This window comes from Asterias rubens, chromosome 11 (assembly GCF_902459465.1).
Source record: "Asterias rubens chromosome 11, eAstRub1.3, whole genome shotgun sequence".
Classification (NCBI taxonomy): Eukaryota; Metazoa; Echinodermata; class Asteroidea; order Forcipulatida; family Asteriidae; genus Asterias; species Asterias rubens.
In genome coordinates this window covers 17,870,016-17,887,865 of record NC_047072.1, presented here as the reverse complement: position 1 = coordinate 17,887,865, position 17,850 = coordinate 17,870,016, and the positions used below count along the sequence as shown (strand labels likewise).

At 40.2% G+C, this 17,850-nt stretch overlaps 1 protein-coding gene and 15 non-coding genes across 16 annotated transcripts; 1 reads left to right on the top strand and 15 right to left on the bottom strand.

Annotated features, from left to right (window-relative positions):
• Nucleotides 1-2,910: 2,910 nt before the first annotated feature.
• On the top strand, nt 2,911-13,432 carry LOC117297010 (vacuolar protein sorting-associated protein VTA1 homolog). Its single transcript, XM_033780131.1, has 7 exons — nt 2,911-3,033; nt 6,488-6,588; nt 7,626-7,753; nt 8,563-8,638; nt 9,974-10,079; nt 10,794-11,039; nt 11,768-13,432. The coding sequence occupies exons 1-7, from the start codon at nt 2,925-2,927 to the stop codon at nt 11,911-11,913; spliced, it is 912 nt and encodes a 303-aa protein (XP_033636022.1). The 5' UTR covers nt 2,911-2,924; the 3' UTR covers nt 11,914-13,432.
• A 1,980-nt stretch (nt 13,433-15,412) lies between these two features.
• Trnat-agu lies at nt 15,413-15,485 on the bottom strand. The gene has a single exon. It is a non-coding gene; the product is annotated as a tRNA-Thr (tRNA).
• Nucleotides 15,486-15,572: 87 nt separating this feature from the next.
• On the bottom strand, nt 15,573-15,645 carry Trnak-uuu. The gene has a single exon. It is a non-coding gene; the product is annotated as a tRNA-Lys (tRNA).
• An 82-nt stretch (nt 15,646-15,727) lies between these two features.
• On the bottom strand, nt 15,728-15,800 carry Trnat-agu. Its single transcript has one exon. It is a non-coding gene; the product is annotated as a tRNA-Thr (tRNA).
• An 84-nt stretch (nt 15,801-15,884) lies between these two features.
• Trnak-uuu lies at nt 15,885-15,957 on the bottom strand. Its single transcript has one exon. It is a non-coding gene; the product is annotated as a tRNA-Lys (tRNA).
• An 85-nt stretch (nt 15,958-16,042) lies between these two features.
• Nucleotides 16,043-16,115, bottom strand: Trnat-agu. The gene has a single exon. It is a non-coding gene; the product is annotated as a tRNA-Thr (tRNA).
• A 90-nt stretch (nt 16,116-16,205) lies between these two features.
• Nucleotides 16,206-16,278, bottom strand: Trnak-uuu. Its single transcript has one exon. It is a non-coding gene; the product is annotated as a tRNA-Lys (tRNA).
• Nucleotides 16,279-16,360: 82 nt separating this feature from the next.
• Nucleotides 16,361-16,433, bottom strand: Trnat-ugu. The gene has a single exon. It is a non-coding gene; the product is annotated as a tRNA-Thr (tRNA).
• An 87-nt stretch (nt 16,434-16,520) lies between these two features.
• On the bottom strand, nt 16,521-16,593 carry Trnak-uuu. Its single transcript has one exon. It is a non-coding gene; the product is annotated as a tRNA-Lys (tRNA).
• Nucleotides 16,594-16,675: 82 nt separating this feature from the next.
• Trnat-agu lies at nt 16,676-16,748 on the bottom strand. Its single transcript has one exon. It is a non-coding gene; the product is annotated as a tRNA-Thr (tRNA).
• Nucleotides 16,749-16,835: 87 nt separating this feature from the next.
• On the bottom strand, nt 16,836-16,908 carry Trnak-uuu. The gene has a single exon. It is a non-coding gene; the product is annotated as a tRNA-Lys (tRNA).
• An 82-nt stretch (nt 16,909-16,990) lies between these two features.
• Nucleotides 16,991-17,063, bottom strand: Trnat-agu. The gene has a single exon. It is a non-coding gene; the product is annotated as a tRNA-Thr (tRNA).
• A 90-nt stretch (nt 17,064-17,153) lies between these two features.
• On the bottom strand, nt 17,154-17,226 carry Trnak-uuu. The gene has a single exon. It is a non-coding gene; the product is annotated as a tRNA-Lys (tRNA).
• Nucleotides 17,227-17,303: 77 nt separating this feature from the next.
• On the bottom strand, nt 17,304-17,376 carry Trnat-ugu. The gene has a single exon. It is a non-coding gene; the product is annotated as a tRNA-Thr (tRNA).
• Nucleotides 17,377-17,463: 87 nt separating this feature from the next.
• On the bottom strand, nt 17,464-17,536 carry Trnak-uuu. Its single transcript has one exon. It is a non-coding gene; the product is annotated as a tRNA-Lys (tRNA).
• An 82-nt stretch (nt 17,537-17,618) lies between these two features.
• On the bottom strand, nt 17,619-17,691 carry Trnat-agu. The gene has a single exon. It is a non-coding gene; the product is annotated as a tRNA-Thr (tRNA).
• Between the last annotated feature and the right edge of the window lie 159 nt (nt 17,692-17,850).

Below are 17,850 nucleotides of genomic sequence, written 5' to 3'. Positions count from 1 at the left end.
TGACAAAAGTAAACAAATCTTACTTTTGTTCAGATGGATTCGTGAAATGCATGTTTCTCGGTGGATTATAATACGTTTCTGGAGAAAGAGTGAAATCTGTTCCGGCAGCGCAAATAAGTCACGCACAAAGACGTCACTGTTTACACACTAATCGAAACTGCACTTACTTTAAGGCTCTGGACAACTTTGGTAATAAATTTGTCAAATAGTATTCTCACTCGGTGGTATCACAACGTCTGCATGAAGTAACCATATAACCAAATAATTTTGACTCAATTTGTCACCGAAGAATGAAAGAAAAACACCCATTGTGTGCTTTCAGATGCGTTATACAGAGGCTTCAGCTGAAATCTTTTTTTGTTTAGTGAGAAATTACCTCTTTCGCGAAAACTATGTTACTTCAGAGGGAGCCATTTCTCACAATGTTTCGTACAATCGACAGCTCTCCATTGCTCGATATACTCGATTTTCTGGCTTTGTTTTCCTACGTTCCTATCCTGGAACCCCGGAACAACAACGTATTTGCCAGCAACCTGCTAAACGGGGCACAGCGTACCTCTTTATTTAAAAAGCGCCACTATTGGTAAATAATTCCGAATGTAAATCTTCCCGGAATGGTTTGAACAGTGCCACAGAATTTGGCCTTGAATTGTTTAAGTTTATTTAAATAATTACATTACTGGCCTCTTCAACCTAATCAGTACATGAGCAGCATTCTCAAAGAGACCCAATAAATAAATTCAGTGAGCCTTGTAAACATCGGAGCTACGCCATATCAGAACATAATGTTTAATGTATTGTTGAAGTTGCCATTTTGTTGAGTCATTTTATCGATTATTTGAGAAGCGATATTCAATAACTACAACCTCTTCTATACAATAATATTGTGGTGTGTCATTTTGGAAGGACTGTTGGATACTTACACCCCCTTCAGAAATATAGCAGTTGACCTTCGCCTGTCACGCCTTGCAGACTTCGGAAAAGCAAATTCCATGGCAACGAATTAGGCAGCTAATCCGGACACTGGATCGACTTTATATATAGAATTCCAAGTTTATAGCTCCCTCGATCCAATAAACACGAGTTGTAGTCCCAGCCGATTGTTTACCTTCCGCCGCCAAGGTAGTTAAAAAGCAGGACAGATCTTCTCAGAACTAAGAAGTCTCCCAAATTCCGAAAATCTACTCCGCGGTAGTAGATTAAAACAACCTAGACAAGTTCTCACTAAAGAACATAATATATCTGGCAGACAGATATGGTTTTCCACCTATAGTCAAAGAATCACCATAAAAAGAACGTCCAGTTGTTGAGAAAACTATAATGGCAGAAAACAAGTCCTCTATAATATTATAATCGAGATGGCTTTTGGCCTACAGTGACATCAGACACAAGTCAATTGTAAATGATCAAATTTAATAAACTCTGCGTTTGAATTTTTTGTTGCCAAGAACCTTTTTAGGGTGAAGTTATTGTACTCGTCCATTGTGCGTGTATATAGGTAGATGGTAAAGTAAACAGTTCGAGTGATTGAGGGTCAGGGGGTGTGAAATACTTCGAGGATAGTTTTGATAAAGATTTGGGGTGATTTTTGAACGGTTGTTACGGGGACCAGTGATGAGCAGAGTGTAAGAGGGCAGATCGGTTAGTTCGAAATTATTATTAATGCCAATAATGTCAATAAGCTCTATTTAACAAAAATCACATCGCAAACAATAAGTAAACCGAGGTGGAACCGAGTAATAACAACTGACTAAAGGAAATTGTATAAATTTAATGTGGCACCTAGGTGTGCGTGTGTGTGTTGGGGGGGGGGGGGGGGGTATTGTTCCATTTCGTCTACGAGGTATACGAGGGCCACATTTTCTGAAGGGCAACTTTTGTTTTACAAAGTCAATTATCATTTTACCTAATAGTCATAGAGCACAAAAAGTGCATAAGCACAAACAAATTATGCTTACCAGAATCTGTATACCAGCCAAAATAACGTGTCACGTGTACAATATTTGTGACTGGTGTCCTGCTCGTTTCTTTAGCAAACAATAAGCAATGTTGAGCAATATAAAATTGGCCCATGGGAGCCCTACCCCCCCCCCACACCCATACACACACCCACGCACACCCACTCAGCCCGCCCCAAGGGCCTCGCCCTTACTGACGGCATGTTTTCCTTAAAAAGACAAGGGGGGGGGGGGAGTGAGCACACACTGGCACAACAGGCGCTCAGAATGAGGCGCCCGAACCCCCCCCCCCCCCCAATAAATGTGATGGTACGTACGTGTGCCCAATTTTGTCTAACATCCTGAAAGCACAAAAACTTTCTATGCGCAGAATATGCTTAGAGGAATCCCAAAAGTTTGCACGAGTGATGGCTGATGACTCAAACTAGAAAATTTGTCAGACAGTAATTTTTAAAAAATTAAGCCCTGGGCCCAATTTCATAGAGGTGCTTTAGCAAAAAATTCTGCTTAAGCAAAAAATTCATTGCTTAGTAAAATCAGATTATCGGCCAAGACCCCTTTCAATTGTTTTGCTAAGTAAACAACAGCTAAATACCAGTCTCAAGCAATGTACATGGCATGACATTTTGGCCAGTGTGTAAAATAAGCCAGCTATTTTCGTGCTTAAGCAAATTTTTTGCTTAAGCAGCTCTATGAAATTGGCCCCTGGTTCTTTCAGTTGGGGATAATAAATAAAGCGAAACTCAGCAATATAAATCCATATTGTTATTTTCATGTTACTCTGTCGGTATTACAAAGATTCAGGTTACTCCTACCCGGCGCCCCGCCCCCTCCCTACCCCCCCCCCCCCCCCCCCGCCCACAAACCCATGACTCGATGATGACTGGTTCGCGACTGCAATGGACTTGCTTTCTGCATATAAAACGAGCGTCAAGAAATAGTGCACCAGCGAACATACCAAACAAGATGGCGGCCTCCGAGGATCCTGAAATTCCACCGAAGCTGCGAGCAGTTCGACCGTATTTACTGCTAGCCAAGGATCATGATAAGAGGGACCCGTTGGTTGCCTACTTCTGTAAGTATTGTGTGAAACGGAGTGGTTTTTAATTTAGTGGAGTGGGCGGATATTTGGTTGAAAACAGTTTGTTCGCCGGAGTTTACTTTGCTTTGCTTTTGCCGTAGTGCGTGGTGGTAGTGTTGCAATCCAATACAAACGCACATCCAGCATGTCCAGTGACAGGTTGTGCATGACTGTAAATATTTCTACCTCCATGATGCGAGTGTGTGAATGGAGTTGTGTGAAATTCGATTTTATTTCCCCTACTTGATTAATGAATGGAAAAAGTTTCCGTATGGCGCCACCACTTTTTCATTCGATATGAAATAATATACATAGTATCTAATTTACCTCAATGAGATATCCCTTTTCTTTTTGTAAAAACGAGTGAAAAGGTGGTGGCGCCATATGGAAAGTTATCCAATGAATGTAATTTGGGATAACTTTCCGTATGGCGCCACCACTTTTTCACTCTATTTATTATTTTACAAAAAAAGGGATATCTCATTGAGGTAAATTAGATACTTTATTATTTCATATCGAATGAAAAAGTGTTGGCGCCATACGGAAACTTTTCCGTAATTTGTTTTTATCCATACATTCTTACAACGATGTTTATTATTTGCCAAACATTCTCAGCCGTAAATAAATAAGTGTGTATTTAAAAAAATTACAGAATTTACAAACAAATGGCCGTTGTTTGTTTGTTTAGATGATCTTTCCATCAAGGGAACTCGGCAAACTCCCACAAGGGGATATAAACACCAAGCTGGCAACAACCAATCTCTCTCACAAACATTGGTTTAACGCCTATGATTATGAGTTGCACAAATCAAGAAATTGTGATTCAGTAACTAGACGACAATACTTATTCTTGTCATTGTGAAATCAGCGGTTAGCTGGGGCCTTATTATTATAAATATAATAAACTAAATTAAAATGAATATATAAAGGGAGATAGATTTGAGGACTACTAAACCTAAAAAAGGGAACATAGTCTCTAGATAAAAGTTAAAAAGTGTAATATTCAGGAAGAGGACAAAACACAAACACTGTACCATCATGGCGACCACAGAGGTCATGCTCTTGTTGCTTGCCCTGGTCTTGGCTTCGGTGCCCAATTAAACATAAAAGCTCATCGCAAAATGCAAATGGTATTGCCCTCCCAAAGATGGAACTCCAAGCCTGATGAACACCACCACAACACAGTCCATATAGATGAATTATTTTCCTTGTTGAAAGTGTTACTGTGAATTTTTTAAAGATTGCTTGCTTAGAAAATAATCCTTCTGGATAAACAGAACTTTTTTTTCTGGAAAGATTTTTAATCCATATGGATTAATTTCATTTAATTTAATGGTCAATAATAACAAACATGAAATGCAGCTAACTGCACTGTATTGATCATGAATTACAAATAATAACAGCAACAAGGAAAAGGAAACAACATGGATCAATGTGATAAAAACCTTTACATTAAAATAACACTCAGATGATTGAAAAAAAAGCAGCAATGTTTACACTGATAAAAACATTAAAGATGCTATGTCAGATTTTTGGCCCCAAACATTAAAAAAATAGATTTTTTTGAGCGAATGGTATTTCAGAGAGTATCACCCGCTCTAACAAAAAAAAGTTTAACTTTTACTTTTAATGGTCAGGAACCATGACAAAAATTGAAAACGTTTCTTATAAAACACATAAGAATTGGTCACGTGATATATTGTCGGGATCCCGACAAAAACAAATTTTGAGCACTTTATTTTACTGCTACTAATAATTGGCGGACTTTTTCTAGCAATGGCTCAAATGAAAGCTTGTAACTTTCTCGACCCCTATCAAAATACCTATTGAATTTTAAATCCAAATTTTGGGGTCAAATCGGCCAAAAATCTGACATAGCATTTTTAAAAGAGTAGGGGGCCTATACAAAACAATACGCATTTTGTGTGTATAAAAAGAGAGATTAAAATAACTATAACATTTATTTGGCATGTTAAGGCTTTCAATGAACAGTAGAACAGTAAACAATTACAATAAACACAAACTGATTATTATGGCTTACCCTTGAGGATCATCATTAAGGAGACAGACCTCCAGTCGATCCTTGCCACCTGGAGGAGAAGTCTTCATCAAGGTCTTCTTGGCAATGAAACGCAACATCTTGAGTTCAATCCAAGGAGTCTTAATGCAGCTTTAGGGTTTGTCCTCCCGTGGCAACCTTACCTCACACACGCGTGCATAAATTTGCTGGTGAATATCAAGCCTGTGTTTTTTGTAAGATTGCTCAACACTTGCAACTACAGTGTTGTACTACACTGTATGTAGATTCACAAGTTGCAAATTTATTGACTTACCATCAAAACAACAAATCTGTTGACACAATTTGAGAATGTTGTAACTGTGTACTGAAAGACAGTTCTCTAAGATCAAAGTAGATACACTATGATGTTACTGCAAACCAAATATTGATACCTCACCATGCAATGCCTAAACTCCTACAACTCTAACCAAGTTATTTAGTGCCTTGAAGACCCGATCACAGCTAACAAGAAGGCTGTGAGATGCGCCTAATCCTGGCCAAACATTTGAAGAGTAGATGATGGACTCGAAAGAAGACCATTTATTTCCTTCATTACAATGCAAGCCATGTGATTGCAGATTTTTAACCAGGATTTTGTAATTTTAAGGGTGTCCAAATTTGCTGGAAATTCAAGTACTGGTTTTCCAAAGTGCTCACTTACAATCAAAATACATTTGTAAATGACAGATACAATTTAATAGTGTGTCAAAATTTAAAACAGGGTGTCCAAAAGACACACAGATACACCTCTGGCTGAACAACACTTTGTGTGAATGACACTTTGATCAATTTGAGGGTTGACTGTGTACAATGTAGCTGTGTGAGTGCTTTCAATGTTTCAGCACATGATCTGTCATTACATTACAGGCTGCACTGACACACTGCTTTTGTTGTGTAAAACTGGCTGATTGCTATTAAATGCTCTGTCAACAAACAGGTTAATTAGGCCTGCTGTATCATTGTGCATCGCATGGATACCCAACATGTTAATTAGCATTAAGTACACACAGTGACTTTAAGCAACAGATTTTATTTTAATTAGCAAATAAATTAGCTTGTAGTTCCCATGGAGTGAACAAACAAATAATCATTTGGTTTCAATTCAAAGGAAATACATCAGCAGGCCTCAAGACTCAAAGCTGCTAAGCACAGAAATGTCTTGCTTAGATGAAAACAGGTCAAATTGCGGAAGCCATTTTTTGAAACAGCTTCTTTTTTTTCCCCGTGAGAAAATGAGAGCATAACGATCAAATGGTGAGTTATTCTGTTCAAGTCATAACTGCAATGTTTTTGTTTCTGCTTTTGATGTGGTTGTAGGTAGACGCTACGCAATATCTGTTCATCCCCTGTAATGTTTTTGTTGATGATTGCTTTTGATGTGTTTTGTAGGTAGGCGCTATGCAATGGAAACATCTTTGGCTCTTGATAAACAGGATAAGTCTCCAGACCATCGAGGCTTCTTATTCAGCTTAATGGATGGTCTAGAAAAGGTAGGAAGGTGCAATGCAATGTAAGCTTGGGCGATATCGATTTATTTTATTCACGATATATCGCCGACAATATATCACGATATTCGATATAATCGCGATTAATGAAACTTGACATCATCAGTCTTAAAACTCCAAGTGAAAGTTGTAGAAGAGACAGTCCTAGCATAAGAGAGGTGTTCTAATGACCTATTCTTCTGGTCTTCTGGTTTTACTCCAAACCTATGGGGTGCAAGATGTCTCAGCTAGCAAATACATCGCGATAGTTAATCAATATATCGATATATCGCGATATATCGATATTTCAATTAAAACCAAATCCATCCGATATCGAAATCGTGTCCAAATTGATATCGCGATATTCGATAATATCGTGATATCGCCCAAGCTGAATGCAATGTAGACCTACGATCCCAGCCAAAATGCTTGGGCCACCCTTTCCTGACGTTACAAATATTTACAGTTCCCTGTGCACTTCCCATTCACATTCACACTCAAAACATTTGATCGTAGAAAACCTCCCTTAAACTATTACTTTCTGAGGTGTTGTAGTTTTTGAGAAATAAGACCAGGGCCCGATTTCATAGAGCTGCTTAAAGGCAGTGGACACTATTGGTAATTACTCAAAATAATTGTTTGCATAAAACCTAACTTGCTGACGAGATGGGGAGAGTTTGATGGTATAAAACATTGTGAGAAACGGCTCCCTCTGAAGTGACATAGTTTTCGAGAAATAAGTAATTTTCAACGAATTTGATTTCAAGACCTCAGATTTAGAATTTGAGGTCTCGAAATCAACCATCTAAAAGCACACAACTTTGTGTGACAAGGGTGTTTTTTCTTTCATTATTATCTCGCAACTTCGACGACCAATCGAGTTCAAATTTTCACAGGTTTGTTATTTTATGCATATGTTGAGACACACCAAGTGAGAAGACTAGTCTTTGACAATTACCAATAGTGTCTTTAAGCAAGACACTTACCCATGTTTTGTCTTTCAAAATAAACCAAATATTTTGCAAAAATGTTGTTTCCCACAGTCTAAGAAAGAACAAGGCTCCAATGAAATTTTAGCGAGTGAGCTCGCCTCCCAGGCTCACGTTGAGAACTGTGCCCTCAAGATCTTCGTTTACGCCGATAACGAGGACCGAGCCGGAAGATTCCACAAGTAAGATTTTTAGTTTTACCGGGCCTTATACTTCACAGAGGCAACAAAGGCGATTGCCTCTGTGCCCCTGGATATTGCCGTCGTGCCCTGGAAATGCTCCAGTAGAAATTTACAATTTCCTCATTCTGTGCCCTTTTACCACAAAGATAAAATGCCTTGGTGCCCTTGCCCTTTCAAAAACAAGGCACATGTAGGCCTCTTTTACTCTACACCAAGTTTCGTCTATTAACCACTCTATACTAAAAGCCAATCTGGCGTGTCGCGGTCGAGCATTTAAGAGCACCGAACTCAAGCTCTGGTGTTTCTGATCAGCTGAGTGTTGGTTCAAGTCCGAGTCATCACACTTGTGTCCCTGAGCAAGGCACTTATCACAGCTTCACCCTTCGGATGGGACCTAAAGACGTTGGTCCGGTGTGTTTGTGAAACGCATGCAAAAGAGCTGTGTGCACTTATCGTTAAGAGAAGGAGTTCCCCATGGTGTTGCTGGTTTGATTGGCAGCATATTGTGACACAGCATCCTAGGAAACATTACATTGTGCTATGTAAAAGGAGTAGGTCTCGTAGTTCAAATGTAGTCCCACTTACCTTTCAGGAAAATACTGAAGCGCCTTGAGCGTCACTGAGTGACGGATACGAGCGCTATAAGAATGTGTGATACACTCCCGAGCAGTTGAGTGGTAAAAATAAAAAAAAAATCAACAGCAGTTTTTAGTCTAAACAATTCGGTATCAAAAGGTTAAGGGGAACGAAGAAGACTCAGTTTTAATCAATATTTTGAATGTCAAGTATCTTCACTCTTTTTCTTGCAGGGCAATGGTTAAATCATTTTATAAGTCGGGTCTACTTTTTGATGTTATGCAGACGTTTGGAGAGTTATCGGATGAGGTAGGTAAATACATTTGCACATTACTTCTACCTTAAAGCCATTGAACCCTTTCGGTACAGAAAAAAAAAAAAAGTTCACAGATTTACAAATAACTTACAGGGTTTACAGAAGGTAATGGTGAAAGACTTCTCTTGAAATATTAGTCCATGAAATGCTTTACTTTTTGAGAAAATGGTAAAACAATATAAATTCTCGTTAGCGAGAATTGCGGATTTGTTATAAACACATGTCATGACACGGCGAAACGTGCGAAAACAGAATTGGGTTTTCCCGTTATTTTCTCCCGACTCCGATTTCCGATTGAGCCTAAATTTCCGCAGGATTGTAATTTTATACGTAAGTTGTGATACACGAAGTGTGGGACTTGGACAATACTGTTTACTGAAAGTGTATAATGGCTTTAAAAGAAAATACACCTTGGTTCTAAGATCTGGTACTTTTTTTAATCCTTTATAAAAATGTAGATTTATGCATTTCAACTTACCAGGGATATCCTGTTTACTTTAGACAAGTGCTTTACCAACTAAGCCCTGGCGCCTCTTAGATCTTAACTGCATTCCTAAAAAATAAAGTTGTGTACTAACACAGTGTTTAAAAAACCCCAGACCTTAGCCTAGGCAGGGCTTTATTTACCAGACCAGAGTCATACTCAGTTATCAGTAAACTTGGGTGTGATCCTTGGCTAAGCGGCAGTTACAGTTTGAATTGCTTCTGACTGTCAACCCCTAACAAAGATAGTGACAAAATGGGGAGACCGCCAACGTACATGTACAAGATGTAGGGCTAGATCAACCTCGTTCCCAGGGGTGATCGATCTCGCCGCGCCATTTTTTTCCCAGAATGCCTTGCTCGATCATAACCCCTGGAAGTGTGACTTTAAAATATCCAAATATAAGGGATATTACAATTAGTCCTGTGGTTGATCCGTTCTGTGTTGGGCGTTAGTCGCGCACACACTTGATGCGCTGTGCATATAAGTCATAAACTTGCCTTGGCGTTCAGTGTTGCGTGACAACAAAAGTGAATACGTACATCTTTATATGCACGCAATTGGGCGTTTATAGCTTTTTGGAGACGCACAGCGTTTCAAATTTTGCGCGTATATGATAGCCAGTCAAAGACACGGATCGGAGTTTCCCTCCCAGGGGTTAGAGACTTACGCAGAGCTAGCGTGATACGGCCGCTGCCCATGGTAGCAAGGTTGGGGCTAGATAGCTCCGTTTGTAAAGCACCAGCATGATAATCCGAAGGCCAAAGGTTCAAATCCTGTTCTAGATACCAAATTTTTTTTTTTTTCAACCCCATAGTAATATTCTGTTTCTTCATACACACAGCTGCAAAAAACCAAAAAGTATGCCAAATGGAAAGTGACGTACATCACAGGTTGTCAGAAACGAGGTGAAACGCCACACGCCGGACCCCTAGATGAAGAAGAAGAAGGTAATAAAACCACCATTTTGAATTAATTTAAAGGCAGTGGATACTATTGGTAATTACTCAAACTAACTGTTGGCATAAACGCTTACTTAGTAGAGAGTAATGGAGAGCTCGTGATAGTATAAAACATTGTGAGAAACGACTCCCTTTAAAGTAACAGCTCCCTTTGAAGTAACATAGTTTTTGAGAAAGAAGTTATTTTCCACGAATTTGATATCGAGACCTCAGAATTAGATTTTGAGGTCTCTAAATCAAGCATCTGAAAGCACACAACTTCGTGTGACAAGGGTGTTTTTTTTTCCATTATTATCGTGCAACTTCGACGACCTGTTGAGCTCAAATTTTTTCACAGGCTTGTTATTTTGTGCGCATGTTGACATACACCAAGTGAGAAGACTGGTCTTTGACAATTACTAATAGTGTCCTGTGTCTATGGAGAGTCATAGATTAAGAGAATTAAAGAGTAGGCAACGAGGTTTAAAACCTGCAGGGTCGTGGCCATGCAATCGGCGAGGATCTTTATTGCACATCAATGACCCTGTAAGGTTTTAAGAGCGAGTCGCTACTCTTTTGTTTCCATTCATCAATGCTCTTTTGTTAAAAAGCAGAATTGTGCCGGAAATTCTGTAGTAAAATTATAAAAGTTATAAAAATTTCAAATTTCTGTCATTTTCTGTAATAAAAACTATTATTCTTCTTTATTTTCTGTACTTCAAGGAGGTGCAGCCTTTCCCGACAATCTTTCATTCCCGACGAATCCCGACCAACCCTCCTCCTCCTCTTCTTCGTTTCCTCCCCCTGCCTCATCAAACCCTCCCCCTCAGCAACCCAGCTCCACCTACCCTCCCGTCAATCAACACCTGATTCCGCCTGGTATGCATGCCCCGCCCTCAACGCCGGAGCAGCCTGGAGTGTACCAAGGGGGCATCCCTGGCCCCACACAAACACCGCCCTCTGTTGACGGTAAGTGCACAGTGTAGTGATAACATTTATTTAGACTTCAGCAAGGCACTTTACTATAATTGCTTTGTGAAAACTTGGGAAGATTTTTAAAATTCCTCATACCATGTATACTATCGAAAGCTTTTGTACTTCTTGGCAAATTAGTTTTTGTTGCCAATAATTTTAAGAGTGATCATCAAAAGTATAATTTTTATACCTCGGTAACAAAATGTGAAGTTTGATTGGTCGAGAACCAATCATGTGACGCACATGATTGGTTCTCTTGCATATTACATGGCTCGAAGGGGTCGGGTAACATGAAAAGTGATGTACACCGGTGTACATCACCTTGATTGTTCCCGGCGTTGGTCGATTTCCAGTGCTGTGTGCAAAACAACTGCGGGTTCGAGGGAATTGTTGCTCGTTCGTCTGATTATTAAACAATGAATGGTCCATCAGAACATAGAGTAAGGTGGTTGTAATAAAGTACGAAGATGACAACAGAACTTTGAGAAGAGGAATAAATATTATACATAGGTAAAACAAACAATTGTTACACGCTGTTACTGCGGTCCATAGGTTTTGTTCACCCTTGAGGGGAAAATGGCACCCTCGGCTTCGCCTCGAGTGCCATTTTCCCCCTTGGGTGTACAAAACGCCATGGACCCCATCACAGCGTGCAACAATTGTATAATGGTAACCAGTGCAAGTCTTGTAATCATTATCAATATTTGTTTGCAACCATACAGGATTCCCCAAGTTATCGACTTCGGAGTTCACCAAAGCCCAGAAGTACTGCAAGTATGCAGGGAGTTCACTCCAGTATGAGGACGTCCCGTCAGCTGTCGGTTACTTAGAGAAAGCGCTGAGGTTACTCAAGACTGGCAAGGAATGAACGACTTCTACCAGTAACGAAGCTTTACACAGTAAGCTGACAAGTTGCAGTAGTCGCATTTCTGCCAAAGTTATCAAGCAAGCTACAATTAAAGTCACATATGAAATGGTCAGCTGGGTACAGTGTGTACTGGCTGCAAAAACAGCAAAAAAATGCCGCGGTATTTTCATGTACCAGCGGGTACCAGCCAAATTTCTGACTGCAGCATGCATTCACGAACGGACAACAACCCTCAGAAATCTGAGAAATGATTGATCCATGATTCATTTCTCAGTTTCACAGTTTTTTGGGGGGGTGAAAAATCATGATCCAGCCCATATTACTGGGAAGGGAATTTTTTTATTTTCAAGTTCAATGAATGTTGAACTCTGTCAGGAAGTTTTGTTCTCATTTTGTTTGCGGACTACCCTTGTAAAAATAATTCTGGTCCGGTCAACATTTTGAGCTACAATCCCTGTTTAGTCTATGTCTTTGCAGTTCCACTGAAATGTGCAATTTGTTCTGTGCTGCATAAATTTGAGCACTCGACAAATTTGTAAACCTTGGTGCTGTGAGCGTATTATTTGTTAGCAATAAAACACTTTTTTTTTTCATGTGGTAATAATCTAAGGATGTTGTTGCTCCACGATGGTACAAAGCCACGCTGTTATACCCCAGAGATCTGTGTCTATTTACTGTTGTAATATAACCCTCACACTATTGTTCCTAAATCCTTTCCTTTTTTTGCTGGATTTTGATTGACGTAGTACTACACAGCCAGCCAATGAACACAAAAAGTTCGGTGTGGCAGGAGATTTTGTCGTTCTGCAGCAGATTTCACGAAACGCTAGGATTAATCCTATCTTGAGTTAGGACGAGTAACTGGTCCTAACTTAGGATGGGTTCAATGTGTCCTATTTTCTGTGGTAACGTAACTTTGTCGTCCTAAGTCCTAAGATTAATCCTAAGTTAGGAAGAGTTGGTCTGATGAGCTTTTACAATTATTGTTGAGGGTATAGAGTACAAAGCAACCTGACTCTTTTAAGTCGTCAGCACAACATTAAGCCTTTAAAAAAAAGCAAAGTTTAAAGTTGTTAAATATTTTTCGAAAGTATAAAATCTTTTTCAGTTTGTAGCTGGCCAAAGTCTGTTCCATGGTCTGTCCTATTTTAAATTACCTTATAATGTGAACACTTAACCCATTCCGTGCCTTATTTTCTGTTCATAATAATCTTAGTTGATAACAAGAGACAGTGTTTAGACAATGGTGAACATGTCTTAGGGGTAAGTTCAAGATTCAGCTGAACATGCGAAGTTTAAAACTTTGATTGCCATATAGTGCACATTATTTTTCTTAATGGTTTGATATGCTTAGCACGTCAATACCCTCTAAAGGTCTTGGTTGCACTTGCCCATGGCTTTGTCTTTGGCTCCGGCTTAGGATTGGGTTTGGCTCCTGCTGTGGCTCCTGCTGTGGCTTTGGCTATGATTTGGGCTCTGGCTGAAGCTTCTGTAAGTTGCGCTTCTGCTATGTTGCTTTAATAATTTGGGGGGCTAATCATCCTTACCCGCAGCTTAGAGCTGAATTGCGAAGGACGCGGCTACAACGTGTACGAGAAGCAGGCATGCAAGGGCGCCTTTGGCTGCCAGCCACATCAACCGATTATTACCACGGATCACAGCCAAGATCGAAAGTGTTTGATTTTTCCCGAGGGAGGAAAACAAGATGGTCTGGAAACCCTCGTGGCACAGCAGAGAACCAACGCACAACTCAACTCATATGACCCTGGCCAGGAATCAAACCGGGGTCACCTTGGTGAGAGGCGAGCGCTTTACGCACAAGTGTACCATGCCACTCTAAGCAGGCAGACCAGGCCTAAGCATTAGACTATGTACAACTACAGTTAGGCTTGGTTTGCCATGTCACATGCTTTAAAGTATAGATGTATCCATGGCAACACTCTTAGCAACAGTCGTAGCAGCAACCACCAATCGAATATGGGTCAGCCATAGCCGAAGTGAAGCATTCGTTTCGAAAAGGATTTGTAAAAGGGTAACCTGTAGACATAAATCTGTCCTACAAATGTCAAGCGAGGTAGCCTCAAGGATTACCTTTTAGAATGTACCTTGCTACCAGCAATTTTTATAATCAAGCGTTGGAAGTTATATCAGTTCCCCCTTGTGAAATTTACAGACCATAAACCTTTGTTTACAAAAAGAGTATACTTGTACATTCTAGGGTCTTTCTGGCAGGCAAATAGCCCAGGGCCCATATTCTTAGAGCTGCTAAGCACTGAGCTCCGAATTCAAGCTCTGCTGATTCTGTTCAGCAGAGTGTCAGTTTGAATCCCGGTCGTGACACTTGTGTCCCTGAGCAAGACGCTTAACTATAATTGCTTCTCTCCACCCAGGGGTGAATGGGTATCTGTGAGGGCAGAGATGGTTCTTGTGATTGATTTAGCCGTGTAGCGCATTTGTTGCACGAGGCTGTATACTCCCCAGGGAGCTGAGATGGTTTATGGAGTGAATTAAGGCCCAGTCAGTAGGGGTAATATCTTGAAGCGCTTTGAGACGCCCGTAGGGAGTGAAAAAGCACTATACAAAAACTCAATATTATTATATATTATTATTATGACATTTCTATTTGCTGCATATTGCTTGTTAGTGGTATTCAGCTGTTGTTTGCTTATCCTGAAAATCACATAGAAATTTGGTTGGTTAACCTGTTTTTGGCAAGGCAAAAGTTTTATGCTTAGCAAATTTGTGTGCTTAGCATCTCTATGAAATTATGCCCAGGTTGGACTCCTTCATTGCATTCACTCTTAAAAAAGCTTTCTACCCAGGATGTGAGCTAGCAGGCAAAATAAGATACTACACTGTTCACATAGGAAGTTCTACATTTTGTGTCATGACTTCAACATCAATTCAAGAGTTTTTTTAAAAGTAGCCGATGAACGAGTTTTGAGATGTGCCCCTTTTCTTCATATCAACAAATTAGCAAAATCAGACAGTTCGATCCCATCTTGAAGTAGAGCTGTGTACATATTGTGCCTGCCGGAAGTCCTGGGGTAGATTTCACAAAGTCTTAGGATTCTTTATGAGTTATCCTAAGGTTGGACGAGAACTCGAGATAAGACTACAATGTACATGTATACAGTAACGGTTTGCGGTAACAACATGTTATGATAATCTGTAAATGGTTTGGGGTTAGGGTTAGGGGTGGGGGTAGATAACACTAGTCTTAACTGTAGTCTGAACTCTTAGTGAAATCCACCCCTGGCTTTTTGGCTCTTGTTACTTGTTAACATTGTGATGTCACATAGTCTGCCATATAAGATGTTTTTGCGCATGTGGTATAAATTTATATAAAAGTAAAACAAATAATATTGTGGAGCTTGAGCCATGAATAAATAAATTATTGTATATAGTAAGTTTTGGCGGTCACTTTGGTGTTTTTGTTGCTGTTATTGAAATGACAAGTTAACAAATATGGCTAGTTCAAAGTGTAGGTTAAAACTGTAGGCACCGCCCGGATTCGAACCGGGGATCTCCTGTTTACTAGACAGGCGCTTTACCAACTAAGCCACGGTGCCTGTTGGCAAAGTTTCATTTGATTGTAGTATCAAAATTTACGCTAGCACTGTATTCTTTCAAAAAATGTTGAAAAGAGAAAACAACGCCGCCCGATAGGGGACTTGAACCCCTGACCCTCAGATTAAAAGTCTGATGCTCTACCGACTGAGCTAACCGGGCTCTGACAAACTCTCAATAAGAAACACGTTATGAAATGACAAGTTAACAAAGATGGCTAGTTCAAAGTGTAGATTAAAACTGTAGGCACCGCCCGGATTCGAACCGGGGATCTCCTGTTTACTAGACAGGCGCTTTACCAACTAAGCCACGGCGCCTGTTGGCAAAGTTTCATTTGATAGTAGTAAAAATGTCCCTAGCGTGACATTCATTAAAAAAATGTTAAAAAGAGAAAACATGGTCGCCCGGTAGGGGACTTGAACCCCTGACCCTCAGATTAAAAGTCTGATGCTCTACCGACTGAGCTAACCGGGCTCTGTGTGAAGGGTGTTTATTTCAGTCAATAGGTTAGTCTCAATAATGAAATAATTTAATTTAGCTTAAACAAAACAAAATTTGAAGGCACCGCCCGGATTCGAACCAGGGATCTCCTGTTTACTAGACAGGCGCTGTACCAACTAAGCCACGGCGCCTGTTGACAAAGTTTCATTTGATTGTATTAACAAGAATGACCCTAGCATTGTATTCATTAAAAAAAAACATTTAAAAAGAGGAAACATTGACGCCCGGTAGGGGACTTGAACCCCTGACCCTCAGATTAAAAGTCTGATGCTCTACCGACTGAGCTAACCGGGCTCTGACGAACTGTAACTAAGAAGCACTTTATGAAATGACAAGTCAACAAAGATGTCTAGTTCAAAGTGTAGGTTAAAACTGAAGGCACCGCCCGGATTCGAACCGGGGATCTCCTGTTTACAAGACAGGCGCTTTACCAACTAAGCCACGGCGCCTGTTGGCAAAGTTTCATTTGATTGTAGTATCAAAATTTACGCTAGCACTGTATTCTTTCAAAAAATGTTGAAAAGAGAAAACAAAGTCGCCCGCTAGGGGACTTGAACCCCTGACCCTCAGATTAAAAGTCTGATGCTCTACCGACTGAGCTAACCAGGCTCTGACGAATTCTCAATAAGAAACACCTTATGAAATGACAAGTTAACAAAGATGGATAGTTCAAAGTGTAGGTTAAAACTGTAGGCACCGCCCGGATTCGAACCAGGGATCTCCTGTTTACTAGACAGGCGCTTTACCAACTAAGCCACGGCGCCTGTCAGCAAAGTTTCATTAGATTGTAGTAAACAAAATGGCCCTAGCAAGGTTTTCATTAAAGAAATATTAAAAAGAGAAAACATGGTCGCCCGGTAGGGGACTTGAACCCCTGACCCTCAGATTAAAAGTCTGATGCTCTACCGACTGAGCTAACCGGGCTCTCAAAAACATCTAGTAAGAGACATGTTATGAAATGAAACGTCAACAAAGATGGCTAGTTCAAAGTGTAGGTTAAAAGTGTAGGCACCGCCCGGATTCGAACCAGGGATCTCCTGTTTACTAGACAGGCGCTTTACCAACTAAGCCACGGCGCCTGTTGGTCGAGTTTTATGAGATTGTATTAACAAGAATGACCCTAGCATTGTATTCATTAAAGAAAAACATTTAAAAAGAGAAAACATAGACGCCCGGTAGGGGACTTGAACCCCTGACCCTCAGATTAAAAGCCTGATGCTCTACCGACTGAGCTAACCGGGTTCTGACGAACTGTAACTAAGAAGCACTTTATGAAAAGTCAACAAAGATGTCTAGTTCAAAGTGTAGGTTAAAACTGAAGGCACCGCCCGGATTCGAACCGGGGATATCCTGTTTACAAGACAGGCGCTTTCCCAACTAAGCCACGGCGCCTGTTGGCAAAGTTTCATTTGATTGTAGTATCAAAATTTACGCTAGCACTGTATTCTTTCAAAAAATGTTGAAAAGAGAAAACAAAGTCGCCCGATAGGGGACTTGAACCCCTGACCCTCAGATTAAAAGTCTGATGCTCTACCGACTGAGCTAACCAGGCTCTGACGAATTCTCAATAAGAAACACTTCATGAAATGACAAGTTAACAAAGATGGATAGTTCAAAGTGTAGGTTAAAACTGTAGGCACCGCCCGGATTCGAACCGGGGATCTCCTGTTTACTAGACAGGCGCTTTACCAGCTAAGCCACGGCGCCTGTTGGCAAGTTCCATTTGATTGTAGTAAACAAAAAATGACCCTAGCATGGTTTTCACTAAAAAATATATTAAAAACTTATCGATGAAACACATGTTTAAAAACAGTGGACACTACTGGTAATTGTCAAAGACCAGTTTTCTCACTTTGTGTTTATCAA

What these genes read in the sequence shown, in the direction of transcription:
- LOC117297010 (XM_033780131.1), top strand. Translation starts at nt 2,925, where the DNA reads ATGGCGGCCTCCGAGGATCCTGAAATTCCACCGAAGCTGCGAGCAGTT. An exon ending in CCCGTTGGTTGCCTACTTCT is followed by an intron (nt 3,034 to 6,487) that starts GTAAGTATTGTG and finishes TGTGTTTTGTAG; the next exon opens with GTAGGCGCTATGCAATGGAA. An exon ending in TTGGAGAGTTATCGGATGAG is followed by an intron (nt 8,639 to 9,973) that starts GTAGGTAAATAC and finishes TCATACACACAG; the next exon opens with CTGCAAAAAACCAAAAAGTA.